Genomic DNA, 14,052 nt, shown 5'->3' with positions numbered 1-14,052 from the left:
GTCAATGCAGGGCATCAATTTTGCCATCAACAGAAACGTAACATCTACATTCTGTATAAAAAGATAGCAGACTGTAAACATATGTATCTTTTAAATTATTTTATTTTGTGTAAGCTAAAAGGAAATTTACACACTTAAATCTCAAAAGACCTTGGGCATGCACATTGACCTTTTTAGAGGTTCTTCTACATAGCTCTCTTTTTTCCATAGGAATTTCCCCAGACATTTACAACCCATAGTTTTTTACTGTATATACAGCCTAAAACCATAGCAATCTATGATTATGTCATTTTACACTGTGCAAAATCAAACAGGAATAGTGGTACAACAGAACATAAAAAAAATTTTAACAGGTAAATTTCATTGTAAGACATTCATATAGTTTTGGTCCTTCTTTTCCAAATCAAACTGATTAAAAGCAGACAACCTTCGAATGACCCAAAAAAATCAAGTGTTTAGATGGTGATCCAGAACTGGAACAAGAAGTTACTGACAGCATACCTTTCAACAGGCTAGATAGTGACAGAGCCATACTATCGAGGTTTAAGAACACAAAGATTGATCAGCAAATCAAACAGGGGGAGGGGATGGGGAAGAAGAAAAGGAAAAATCACATCTTAAGCTTGTTAAAACACAAAAGAAATTACTGGGTTTTAAAGAAACAACAATAACTGAAAACCTGCAAAGGGACAAAGTAACCTTTTGGGTTCCTTTTCCCCAGCAATAGTTATTTTAATATATGCAGGAAAGAAAAAGATGCTCAATGCAATCTGCAAACCTTTAAGGGCGACTTCACAGACTGTGAAGATCGAAGTTTTCATTTTGTTTTTAGGATTTATTTATTTTTTTTTTTTAACTTTTTCATGTTTTGTAAGAAGGACACCACCAGTGTATTTCACAAAGACAGAACTGTATACAGCCCAGCACAACAAAAAGAATAGATCTTCAAAAAGATTTACCCCCAGTTATTTACATTTTTCTCTAATATAAATTTAGGACTCCGGTATGTAAATAAATATACATTACTATGTATACCTTTCTAGTGCTGCTTACCAACAAATCATCTGAACTTGATTTTTTTTTAATTAAAGCAAGATTGCTTTTTACGACCCACAGAGGGAAGGAAAAGAGAAAAAAAAAATCAATAGAAAACGTCCAATTCACATCACTTTAGTCTACCTTTTCTTGGCAGCTTGTTGAAGGTGTTAATGTGGCTGGGAACATCAACACCTTGGCATGCATGAAAGTTAAGTCAGGAAGGCTAGAAATCACCTTGGCAGCCTCTTCACTAAGATGTTCTTCCTTTTTAGGCTTCCTGTGGAGAAGAAAAGAACAAGTGCATTAATACAGTACCTGATACCCTTTGCATCACTAAAAGAATCACTGATTGAAGCAATGTTCTGTCAGTTTGTCTCCCACTGACAGGCACTTCTGTAAGCTACGTGAGAAGTCTAATGTTATAATACCTACCTGCCTACCAACAAAATGTTAACACAGAAAGTCAGCAAAATGTTCCTGTATATTGTTGCAATAAGGAGGGGAGGGGGGAAAAAAAATCCTATTCAAATGCTAATTTTAATATATTTCTCCTTTTTTTGCCAGGTTCCAGCATGAAGAGACTCACTTGAAGAGACAACCATGCCCATATTCTAGGGATAAGACAACAGAAACATTAGTTCTAAAGTACCTAAATCCAATATAACCTTTCAAAATGAAAGTGGAAAAATCTTGAAAGGACATGAAGAAGTTCCTAACTTACTTAATACTTTTAAAATAAAAAAGTACTTATGCTGTGTTTCCAACATGACTGTTCTCAGATTATACATCATACTGCTCTATATTGTGATCCATGAACCCTTTTCCCCTGCCAGGGCTCAGCAGCAGCAGAAGGTGGCTCACAACTTGGGAGCTACTTGCTTTGAAGTGCAGTAGTATGTGTAGCCATGATACATACAGCAGTTTGGGAGTCACTGGCGTTTACTTTGCCTTTTGCATTATTCATAAGAATTACTGAGCAAAAATGAATACAGAGATCTGAATTCTATGTAATTTGGTTCTCACTATTCATGCAAACCCGTCTCTTTTCTTAAGTAAAATGAAGCCTGGCTCAGACCACTCCAGAAGACCCCCTTCCCCTGCCCAAACATCTGTATTTCACAGACATCTGGTCTATCTTTGAAGAACACTGCCTATTACTAGAAATACTCAGTTTTACATCGAACATTATTCCCGTTCCAAAAAGGCACCTGCTACACCCTGTAACAACATTAGAAATTCTAGCTAAATAAGCTCCCCCACCTTTGGGCCAAAAAGCTGAGACAAAAGGCTTGAAACCAAACAAGCTGCCTTTCCCTAGAACACTTCAGAAACTTCCTTTCTATACCTTGTCTTAGCTACAAACTTTAAATGGAGCCCTTGAGAGGGCAATGACCAGCAGCATGTACTTCTATTTTCTTTTGTCAGCACCCATCAGGATTGTTTCCTCAGCTGATCAGAGATGAGGGGAAAGCAAAGGGAAGCAGTGTCAGAATTTCTTAGCTAGGAGGAGAAGAAAAGAAACAAGCTGGAGTCAAACTCATCCTTGACATCACTGATCATTGTGTTGACACTGAACTATCACTTTGTTTGCTACTTGAAATCTCCACTTGATGAAAGATCTCTAGATGAGGCAGCCTAGATACCAAATCCGACTTTCCTTCACTAGAATAGCAATATTTTCTTTTCTCTGCTGCAGTGGAATTTCATGAGCCACTGACTAGGCAGATTACCAAATTCTGGAGGATAAACAAAGCTGTGTGCTGGATTTACTGAAGGAAGAAGCAGAGAGCCAATATGTGCCTCCTTCTCTAACAACTTCACAGTCAGCTCTGTTTGCACTTGAAGGACTATCTCTGAGCTGTTGAAATGTGGTTCTCACCCACCACTGTGTTATCAGTATCTGGAGCTGCTATTAGTAATCACTTACCACAAGCCTCTTAACGGTACAAACTCCTGGTGATCAAGGACTTACAGCTAACTACAGAGTGTTTGACAGAGGGAGCCAAAGGAAGAGGGCCGACTCCAAGATCTGCATTAAAAGGAGTTCCTGTAATTGTTAATCAGGCACCGAGATGGAGCTCACACTCTCCTTGCTATTTATATGCCTCTTCCTCCTCTGCTCAACTGTGGCATTCTAAGAAACGGCTCTGCTGCATCCCAGAGGCAGCACTGCATTTCACTTGGTGGTCATATGCCAGACCTTTATCACAGGATAATGCTATTGCTCCAGCTGTACTAGCTGGTCTCTGCAACATCACAGCAGAACATGTGCACCAGTGAGCACAGTCAGATGGGAATCTCACCCAATTACTGAATGCTCCCCTCCCAGCTGGAGGCCCTTGGCAATAATTTATCTACTTAATGTGAAACTACCTGTAAAGAAGGACAAGCTAAAACACTAATACAGTAAACATCACTTAGCTATGACCAAGTTACAGCTATAGATACAAGCACTTGGTAATGAGGCTCAAAGCCTTTTTTAAAATCATCTCAAGTGCAGATTGGGATGAGACAACCTAAAGTCTGCATTCCTTGATGGAGAGGGGCAGGTTCCTCTGGAAGACAATAAACTGGACACTTGTAAGTACCCTTTCTGGGTAACAGTCAGCACCTTTGGTAGCAGATACCACTGGGGCAACCTTAAAGGATTACTCATTAACTCTCTAAATTTAAAAGACAAAGTAGCATCATCACTGCAGACTGTTTTTACCCTTAAAACCTACCAAACTGCCTAGTAACTGTGGTGTCTTTTGAGAGAGGCAAGAGAAATAATCGTGTCAGTGCATTAATTTCAGTCACCACTTTTGCTGAAGGCGTTTCCATTGCCAAGAGCTTCTTTTGCTAAACCCTGGTCGGTTGGGGTGGGGGGGAACATCTTAGAGCCTCTCCTGCTCATGTTCTGTTCTGTACTTTTAATTTCTACGTATCATAGCTTTCAGAATGGATGCCAAGTGAGCGGATTGTCAGCAGTGGCTGTACTACTACTGTCTGCTTTGGAACCAGAACTTTTGATTACTAAACCATGAAAGGACCCAGCCCTCACTCACAACAAGGTCTCTGCCTCATGCAGGATTTAGAACTACTCTCTACATAGCACTTTGCCCCCATCCATCTCTTTTCTTACACTAGGTTACATTTCCTCCTGAGACAGAGGACAGCAGGGATATCCTTACCCAAGCAATTGTACCAGTCCCTCTACCTGTTGGCATAAAGTTTCCTTTTCAAAGGCATGTTAACACTAAGCTGCAAGAAATTAGCCAGACTGACGGGCAGGAAAGTTGCTGGAAGAAACTTTTGCAAGAACTAGGGAATACTTTGTCGATGTGTCACTCACACCTCACTGTTCTGTTTTGCATTCCAACCCCTTCCTGTAGCATTCAAGTCTTTCAGGATTTCAGTCATCTCTCATGTTTGCAAAGGGTTTTGTGGATAGCACCAGCAAGGCCAGGCTCTAACAGCAACAATGATTAGAGAAATGCACTCTAAAAAAATCACTCTGTAATTAAGAGGTAGCCTGCTCCATCCAACACCTCCCCCAAGGAGTATTTCCAGCCTAAATGAGGGTTTCGTCTGTTTCTTGGAAAGATATCAGTGCTCTGTTTTCCTTCACAAAGACAGCAGATAAACTTCTGATCTCTGCCAATTCTATGGAACCGGGCAAGGCTGGAGAATGTCTGTGGAATGCTGTACTGGATCCCTGACCTTCAACACTTACTGCAGCCGTCAGGGTTTCAGGCTCAAGCTGAGGGAGAAGTCTCCCCTGCACTCCAAACACTTTCCTTCTGGGAAACTGGCTTTCTTGCTTCAAGAGATGGGTTTGAATGCAAAAGATGAGGCTCTTTTAAGCAAAGACAACTTTTCACATGGCTTTTTAGAGCTGAACAATGGCGTTTTCACTCTAAACTTTACCCTATAGATCCTGAGTTCAGACAAATTACAGACATGGGATAGCCTTAGCACAACCGAAGCTGCCATCAAAGTGATGTTAAGCCACTGGCTACATCTTCCCCGTATCAGTATCTGGTTATCATGAATGGCTAATAGTCCATATGAATGGTTGGTGTATGAATGTCATCCTTGTTGAGCTGGCTGTACCCAGCCACTCCTATTTTAAAGTCTTCAGTTCATTATGAAGGAAAAAAAAAAAAAGAAAAACAATTTTATTGCAGAAAGCTAACATACTGCAACATATTTGGCATACTGCTGAGATAAGACCTTATTTCTCTGAAGGTTTCTAGCTTGAAAAACAGACTGCTTTTCTTTTGGAGAGCATGGAATTAAAGAAAGAAAAAAACACTTGAAATGTTTAAAATTCAGAGTTGGCAAAAACATACAAAATGTATTAAACACTGAAAACAGATGCTTTAAAACTGCTAATCCTTGCGTGTATCTGAACTTAACTGCCAAGTCTGAGGTCCCCACCCTCCCTCTACAGCCTGATACTGCTAGAGCACAGATCTAGAAGCTCTTCCTATCAGTAAGTAATGCTCTCCACAACAGGCGAAGAGTTCTGACATCTGAATAAAGAGTTTTAACAGCACAAGTGAGAGCTTTCCAGTACATTCTGGAAGCACTGGAAAAAACCTAAACCCCTCATCTCAAAAAACAGTACAGAAAAATGAAGGTGAACATTCAAGCAAAGCAAACCTCCCTGTTAATTTCTAAAGAAAAAGTAAGCTACGACTTCTTAAAGAAAGCACGTAGGTACAAATCTGAGCGGAGATAAAAATTAACAAAGTTTGTATGTTCTGCTGTGAATTTCAAACTAGACAGAATATATAACAAAACTATTTTAAAGGTAACTGTGTTTTTCTAATTAGTGGAAGTCAAACTTTCCCACTAGTGCATTTTCAGAAACACTCCATGGGTAGAAAAATAGGCATTCCGAAAGCCGAGACACAAAATTCAGCACTGAAGTATGGAGTTCCCTCTACTGGTTCTCCCTTGAAATTTCATGGCTTGTTTTTATTCCGTGTTCCCTTTGACCATTTTCCCTGCAGGAAAGCTAGCAAGAAAGTTTTCTTAATGAAAGAACATGTTTTAAAGAGCTCTTGAAAACGATAGTTCTGGTAATTTTAAGAAAGCCAGTTACCTCCCACCATTACAAATCTCTTCAACCACACCTCCTCTCTAAGTGCTATGCTACATGGAAATGCATCTAGTTTGAAAGTGCTGAGTAAACCCTACTGCTCACTTACAAGTGAGGTTATGTTAAACTATCTATTAATTGTAAAGCAACTAATATTAGTTGCATGTTGAAGCATGCAATTCCTCAACAACAGAAATGTTTTACTTGGTGAGAATCACTCAGTGATTCTTTTAATGGGCACAGACATTAATTACACCTTAAGACAGTCCAGGATCATACTGCTAAAATACAGATTGAAAAATAAACCTGGAGAATACAAGCTTATAAATGGAAAGACTGTTCTGTACCCATTCAACAGGCCGGACTTCAAGTAAGACATTTGACACCTAAAGCTTTTATGTAAATTCTACCTATAAAAAGAAGTACAGAAGAATGTCACACAAGATCCATGAAGCAGAAAGGACAACTTAAACCAATTGCACACTCGTTCCTTGACTTGCAACAGCAAAATTAATCTGATGTTTGCTCACTGAAATTTTGAGAGGTGCTAGAAATACGTGGGACAAATACCGTCATTATTATTAGTCAGTTTTATCATTTTACCTGTGGATCATTCCATACCTATAAAATACACAGAAGACTGAGGAGAGTCTTCTGCCAAAGTCCTAGGTCACCAAACTGCGTGGCCCAGTTTACCCGTCCATTCTTAGGAATCAGCTCACTTCTCAGGATGTTGCTTCCTCCAGTTCAGTCCTCGTCTCTAGCTTTTCAACTTTTGTCATGAACTGCTTCCCATCTTATTTTAGAGGTCTATGACAATTTGAAATATGAACTACAGTACTATGAATTTCATATTTAAATTTAATAATTACATTTTAGCCTTTCAATCATTCAAGAACTTCTGACCTGAAACAGCACACGCATTTACTCCTCACATTTCACACCACTTTTGGAAAAAGAAAAAAGCACAACAAAGAGTATTTACCTTGTGGACGTGCTTGCCTTCTCCACTGTAGACATGAGTCTTGCAAACGCATCAGTCACTCTGTTGCTTGCATTGGAAGTTTCCAGTTTTGAGGTTGTCAATTCATACAACTCAGGATCCACACCTTATAGTATAAAATGATAATCAGTGATGGTTGGAGGCAAGTATAGCAATAATTAGCCACAGACCAACTTGCTAGAGACTGTTTTCTGTAAACATCTGAGTCATTTATGATTTCAAAATACATGAAAAGGACATGACAGGACATGTCTGCATTTCTGAAACATCCTCCTCTGTCCCCACCCTTTTCAGTAGCTTTACAGTTGTACTAGAAAACACACGCACAGTGGATCAAGCCTGGCATACAATGTCTCAGTCTAAGAGTAGACAAAACAAATTTGATTTACCTTTTAGAATGAAACACCTGTAAAAACGTCAGCTGTGGTAAAATGGATTGTTTCAAGTACTTCAACTCAACTGTATTAGAAGAATACTTCATGTTACCAGGAACCATCTGTTTACTGAGGGATTACATGCAGCACTGGCATGCATGAGAGTGCATTTAGTATCCTGCTTTTTGCAAGAGTTAAAAATGTTTTGCGTTAAAAATGTTTTAAGTGAGGAAAAGCAGATCTTATGATACCAAGAAGTGGAATGGCATTAAAAAAGTTACATATTAATAAGTGTAATGCTACCACAACTTTTTAGTCTGTGATCCCTTTTAATTGTTCAAGTATTCATAAAGCATTAAGTATCTGGATGTTTCAGCCTTGATTTCCTAGTTTCAGATACCTTAACTCGGATGCTGAATTTTCACATCACATGCGTTGCGAATGGATTTCAAATTTTACCAGCAGAGGCCATTCTGAAAACAATGCAAACAATGGAAAACTGCATCCAAAAAAATACATACATGTATGAGTGAAATGCTACCCGTTTAATAGTGAGCATCACATCATAGTAGGAAATAGCTCTAGTATTTCCAGATACTAAGTATGTTTTCTTTAATAAAGTCTCTATGATTTAGAACTATCAAAACAGATCAAGAGGAAAGACTGTTACAACACATTTTGTTGCTCAGATGCTCTTTAAATTAGTGATATTCCTCTAGTTTCAGGTTTTTCATGCTTCATGGGTTTAAATGAAGTATGCATATATGCATCCACAATTACAAGTATTTTTCAAAAACAGTGTAGAATTTTTATACAGAAGCATCATGATAGACACCTGTGTTCTAAACAAGTGTCACACTAGTGCCAGCTGGTTTGGCCAACACACAAGCATTTCACACTGCAGAACAAACGCTGCAAATACTTGGACACGATGGTCCCGTGTAGCTACCACCCCATATAGAAACTGATTTATAAACTGATGTGCTGCTGATTTTATCCAGTCTGAGTGGATCAAAACACTTTTAGAAGTACTCCTGAAATACCAAAAGATTGCTAAGTAAAAAAAAAATGAAAATGCCTGTGCTTATAGTCCTGCCTTTTCCACCCAGTAATTGCAGCGCTACGTGCACAAACAGATGCCTGCTTTGCATAAACTCTCCCCACGCAGTGTGTAGATCATTCGTCCTTTGTGCACAAATACTCTTTCACTGTTAGGAAACTAAGCTGACCTAAAAGTACAATGAAGAAAATCATCTGGTTAAGCTGCAGGAGGTGGGGGATGGGAGAACATTTGATCCACTTAATATGAATTGATTAGAAATTAATAGCTGTGTTTTCAGTGTACATTTTTTTAAGTCCGTGTTTCCAAAGTTAAGTTTCATGCAAAATACATACTGTCCCGAGACCAGTATACCAAGACTTTAAGTATTGTCAGATGTTTACAGAACTTGAAAAGAGGAAAAAGCCCAACTATTCCATAAAATATCCACTTTCAATCAGGGAGAGAAAGACTTGAAGAAATACACTTTGACTTGCAGAAGCCTGCGAAATCCCATTAAGGTACAAATTGTAAAACTAATTGAAACGAGGAGTCCTTTGACATGCAACTCTGCAACAAAAGTTAAATGCAACCTTAAAAGTTACATCATTCAGATATTCACATTTATGGTCCTGCACTCATTTTCATTGTCATGCGATGTCGCTGCTCAATTTACTGTTCTTTAGGCACCTCTCTTACTCAGCTACATTTGTGTTAAACTATTAACATGAGAAATAAGATGATACGCTAAATCTGTGGGGACATACTAGAAATTAACAACTCCCTTTTCAGAATGTAGAATGCAATTTTTTAAAATAAAAAAGTTATTTTGGCTTGAAATCAGACTCAGAAGAATACAGGGTAGATCTATAGTAAGCAAAACTAAAGGTCTCCAGAGAAAGAACAGACTTCTGCTGCTGATAAAGTTTCTTCTTTAAGCCAAAAGATCTAACAATTTGCCTTTCAATTACTTTACTTATTTTTTAAGAGTTGCATATTCTCCATTTTATTCAAATGATTAGAGAATATTTAAGGAAAGCACTGCAAAACCTTAATGAGATATTGAAGGAAAGTTAGCCAACCAAACCCCACACAAAGCTCTTAAACACACACACAAACACACGAGCTGCAAGCCAAGAAACAAATGACTTTCCCAGAAACAAGTCAGGAAGAAAGAAAAGCCAGAACAAATAAAAGTCACCAAAAAAGGCACTACAGGGCATACCAGGGAAGGTGACTGTACCTGTAACTCAATGAAACAAACACCAATAACAAAAAAAGGGGCAATAAAAGGCTAACAGCATCTCTCCTGTAATCACTTCAAGTGTGCACACCATCAGGACACAAGAACGTATCCAACTGCACAAGCAGCACACGTGCTGGGTACTGACGACTTCTGTTGTTAGACTTGCACACACCAAAGAATCTGTAAGACTTAAGTTTCTTGAAGTTGCTACCTAACATTTCCATGACAAACCTGCCATCTTTCATCTGGATAATGACATTTCTCAAGGTTGGAATACAGACATTTGGAATGCATTGCAACAAAACTGCCTTCAATGATCAAATTTCAAAACTAAAAAAAACCAAACCAGAACAAAAACAAACAACAAGCTGTTTTTTGAAAACAAAAAATACAGTAATATAAGCACTTATTTGAAATGGGGGTAAACCCCCAAACCTCTTAAAAAGTGATTTTAAAAATTAAAACAAAATAAAAAAAACCCCACCTTCCTATGAAGAAAATTATCATCATGGTTTTAGATGTGATACTGGAATAGTATTTGCCTTATCTCCTTAACCTATGCACTAGGCTAAATCCCCAAAATGTTCCCTTAAATTCCTGCAGAAATTCATTCGAAGTGTAGGTTTCCACAAGCTCGTGCAAAATAGTCAGAGCATGTCAAAACCATGTGATAAATTAATTCAATTACTTTCATATATTATTTAATGGAGAGTGGAGTTTTCATCTCCTTTTTAAGGGAGTAAGTTGGAGATAAAGTGCTTTGGCATTATAATTACTGTTCATGAACATCTAATGTCCCACAAACATGCAACTATCCTTGTTACCTATTGATGAATGATGTTAAAACACTTTTTTCACTTTATCATTAATATTAGTAGTTCACACACACACACAAATTTACAACCTTCTGGTAGCAGCAAACCCCATCAGGGTTTTGATATGTTAAGCTTTGTGACTTTAAATTCACTCATAACTTCTAAATAACATCATAATCCTGTAACTTGGAGACAACTCATTCAGAAGAGACACCAAGCCTCATTTTTGGAGAATCATCCTATCCACAGCATTTTTCAATTTTTAAGTGCTTAGAAAAGTTAACTCACAAAATCTCTCATTTGAAACAAGTGTTTTAACATCTTATTTGCAAGAGCATAAAAGCCATTCATTCCTTCAGCATGTGACAAATACAGAGCTGACAGTACCTTTTAAATACTTGGCACTCGATACAAAACATCAGAAAACAGAACACAGATTAAAGGAAAAATGCAGTAGAAAGACATTTTAGAGAAACACAATGCAAAATTTCTCCTTGTTTATAGGAAAGTCAAGTGATGTGCTCATGCTTTTAGTAAGTCGTTACAGTATTACAGTTGTGGTTTTAACACTCTGCTGACCTGGGATTGTGGTGGTGCTGCTAGAGCTACTGTCATCCACGGGCCCAAAGAAATCAAGGTTCAGAAGAGTGGAACCTCCACTAGCTTGAAATTCAGTGACCGTGTTGGTAGGCAGCCATATAGAAGGTAAGCCAAGGGAGGGGTTTATGTGTAAAAAGGGGTAAGACACACACTTGAACATGCAAGTTATAATTAGTACTCAGTACGCAATTTAAAAATTGACATGAAAACAATGCTTACAGTATTAGTTTGTACCTTCTAAAATGTTAACAACTTAATTCAGTGCACATTTCCTTATGTACAATGCAGCAAGGAAATCAACACTAGTAACTTGAAAATAGAAATATTTATTTCAATCTAAAAATGAAAGAGAACCAGCACGACCCAGAAAGAAAGATGTGATCAGTTAAAGGGAAACAATATACAGGTCAACTTAGAGTTAGAATATAGTGGGCTTTTGCTCCCCTCACTGAAATTGAAACCCAGGAAAGTCAGGAAGACTTAGCAGATCCCCAAATAGCAAAGAACCAAAAGAACCCTGTAAAGTTTTATTTAGCAGCTTTAAGCTATTAATTATCATTATCTTAAAGCAGGGTAACAAATGCCACTCTTGTATCCAGTTCCTCACTGGTAAGTTATACTGTTCCCCTTTAGTACTAAACCAGAAATCAAACCAAGATACATTTTAAAGAAGTTGTTCATTAAAAAGAAAGCATGATGATTGACTGAAGTAATAAGACACCAGACAACAGCAAAAGGGTCCATCCAGGCTTTCCTTCAGCACCATGATATTGCTATCCATACTCTTACATCCCACATGTTCTGAAACAACACCATGAGGCAACACCAGTGGAGTAAGAGATGCAGTTTATTTTAGCCTGCTTTTGAACAACTTATGTGTCACAAATTAATTGCTGTTAGCAGGCTCCTCATAAAAGTATGTTTCTTTACAGGTTTCTAGTCTGTCCGTCAAACAAGTTTCCAAAGCTTGTTTTATTTCCTTTGCATGCTCTTGCATTTCTGAGACTGGAGGTGGTGGCACAACTCACTTTGCTATTAAAATAGACACACGTGAAGGGTCCTATATGTGGTAACTATATACATTTACAGATACAAATAAGTTCATAGCTACCTCTTTAATATATTACCTATAATTAGCTCTTGCATGTAAGCAAAAGTGATAACAGATGAAGTCACATTTTTTGAAATATAAAATTATCTGTAAATCTGAAAACTTTCAGCTCAAGAAGTATATATTTTGCAAACAGTTTGTGGTTAAAATATTGTGCTTTGAAGTAGCCACTATACACAAGTTCATCATTCAAAGGATGTCTAAAGAGATAGTAGTTCATTGGTGAAAAATACTCTTAAGAAGTAAAACTTGATCTAAAATGCTCTTTTGTTCAGAGTTTCATTATAATCTGCAGTTATGCATAATGTAGTACTAATATTGCCACTGTGACACTAGCATCTAAAATAATACTTAACTTGATATTTTTCAGACTACCTAATACTTCACATAGGGGCACAGTTAATCAGAAAGAAAGCCTGAATTTCCAAAGGTAGGAGTAAGAAATAAATATTATATATATTTATATATATGTGTGTGTTTGTATTTTTAAAAAAATAATCAGCAGATAGATGTTTGTCTGAACTTTGTAGCTTTCTTATCTCTAGCTCTGGTGCTAGAGGCTCTACGGAGAGACGTACCATCTAAAGGGTTAGTAAGGCCACTGCTACTCCAGTCAAACTGGACAGGTGGTAGAGATTCCTAGAGTTGAAAAGTCAGAAATCAGATTTTATAGTCAGTTCAGGTTACAACAATGCAAAGCAGTTCAAACAACAGATTCTTTAGCGTCTAAATACTAAAAAAACAACTAAATGAGCAAGCCCTAACTTTTAGGAGGCATGTATTTTCATAATATACACTAAAGATTCAAAGTAGATTTGTTCTACCATAGGAAGTCTCATTAAATTCTGAACAGTACAGATTAGGTAACCTCTAACTCTAACAAGATTTGCAAATTAACAAAAACACATGAATTTGATTAAAGAAAAACCTTAAGGCATAGTTGAAAGTTAAACTATTAATACTTTCAAGGAAGACAATGCATTTTGCATAAAAAGTTATGTATACACCAATTATACTGCAAATGTAGAATAGGGTTATTAGTGAAAGCTGCCTGTACATCCATTCTTTGTCCTGATTACATATAAAATCAGTTATATACCATTAAAGAGTCCATGATTCTCTTGATTTGTTTTGCTTAATGAGTCCATCCCTATGTGTGAGGGACAAACTATCAACACCCTCCCCATACCAACCCTTAAAAAAAAATAAATATCCTGTAACTTATTATCCTTTAACTATTAACTCATTCTGATATAAAAACAAATGGTAACAATGGTAACAATGCTTGGTAACAATGCTTGAACAAGAGGAGCATGGAAATACTAACTCCTTGTGGGAGCCCATCCCTGCCTTTTCATTTCCTCTTGTTATGTCTTTTACACACACACAGGTAAATCAAGCAAGCAGCAGGGCCCATGCTTTCCAGGGGAAGTGTGTTCAGGTGCAGTGTAACTTGCAAGTGCTGTCCTCTCATATTCTCAGGACACAAACAGATGGGACTGTATTAGAAATGGCTGAAACAAGTTTATCTTTCTACTTCCATGCATTACATTTCTGCTTTCTCCCCAGTGAGGTCAAGTATCAAGAAGTACTGGGAAAGGATGTGCCCTCAACTTCTAACAGAACAACCACACTTATGGGAGAAAAGAAGTGGAAGTTCTCTGCAGCATTATTCAAAATGCATCACTAGTTGTCAAGTTCCCAGTGGCTGAGACATACCTTCTCTTTAGTTTTATT

At 37.6% G+C, this 14,052-nt stretch overlaps 1 protein-coding gene across 1 annotated transcript; it reads right to left on the bottom strand.

The window, feature by feature from the left end:
• Window positions 1-810: 810 nt before the first annotated feature.
• Window positions 811-12,954, bottom strand: LOC104408334 (aftiphilin-like; the record flags this gene model as incomplete). The annotated part of the gene is made up of 4 exons (XM_010017900.1): window positions 811-1,315; window positions 7,113-7,236; window positions 11,184-11,267; window positions 12,894-12,954. Coding segments are annotated over 4 exons (414 nt in total), but the record flags the coding sequence as incomplete, so codon positions are not given.
• Window positions 12,955-14,052: the final 1,098 nt, after the last annotated feature.

The sequence above is a fragment of the Nestor notabilis genome, unplaced genomic scaffold (genome assembly GCF_000696875.1).
Source record: "Nestor notabilis isolate BGI_N333 unplaced genomic scaffold, ASM69687v1 scaffold24907, whole genome shotgun sequence".
Taxonomy (NCBI): domain Eukaryota; kingdom Metazoa; phylum Chordata; class Aves; order Psittaciformes; family Psittacidae; genus Nestor; species Nestor notabilis.
The sequence above is the reverse complement of the archived record's forward strand: the minus strand, read 5'-3'. Positions and strand labels throughout refer to the sequence as shown.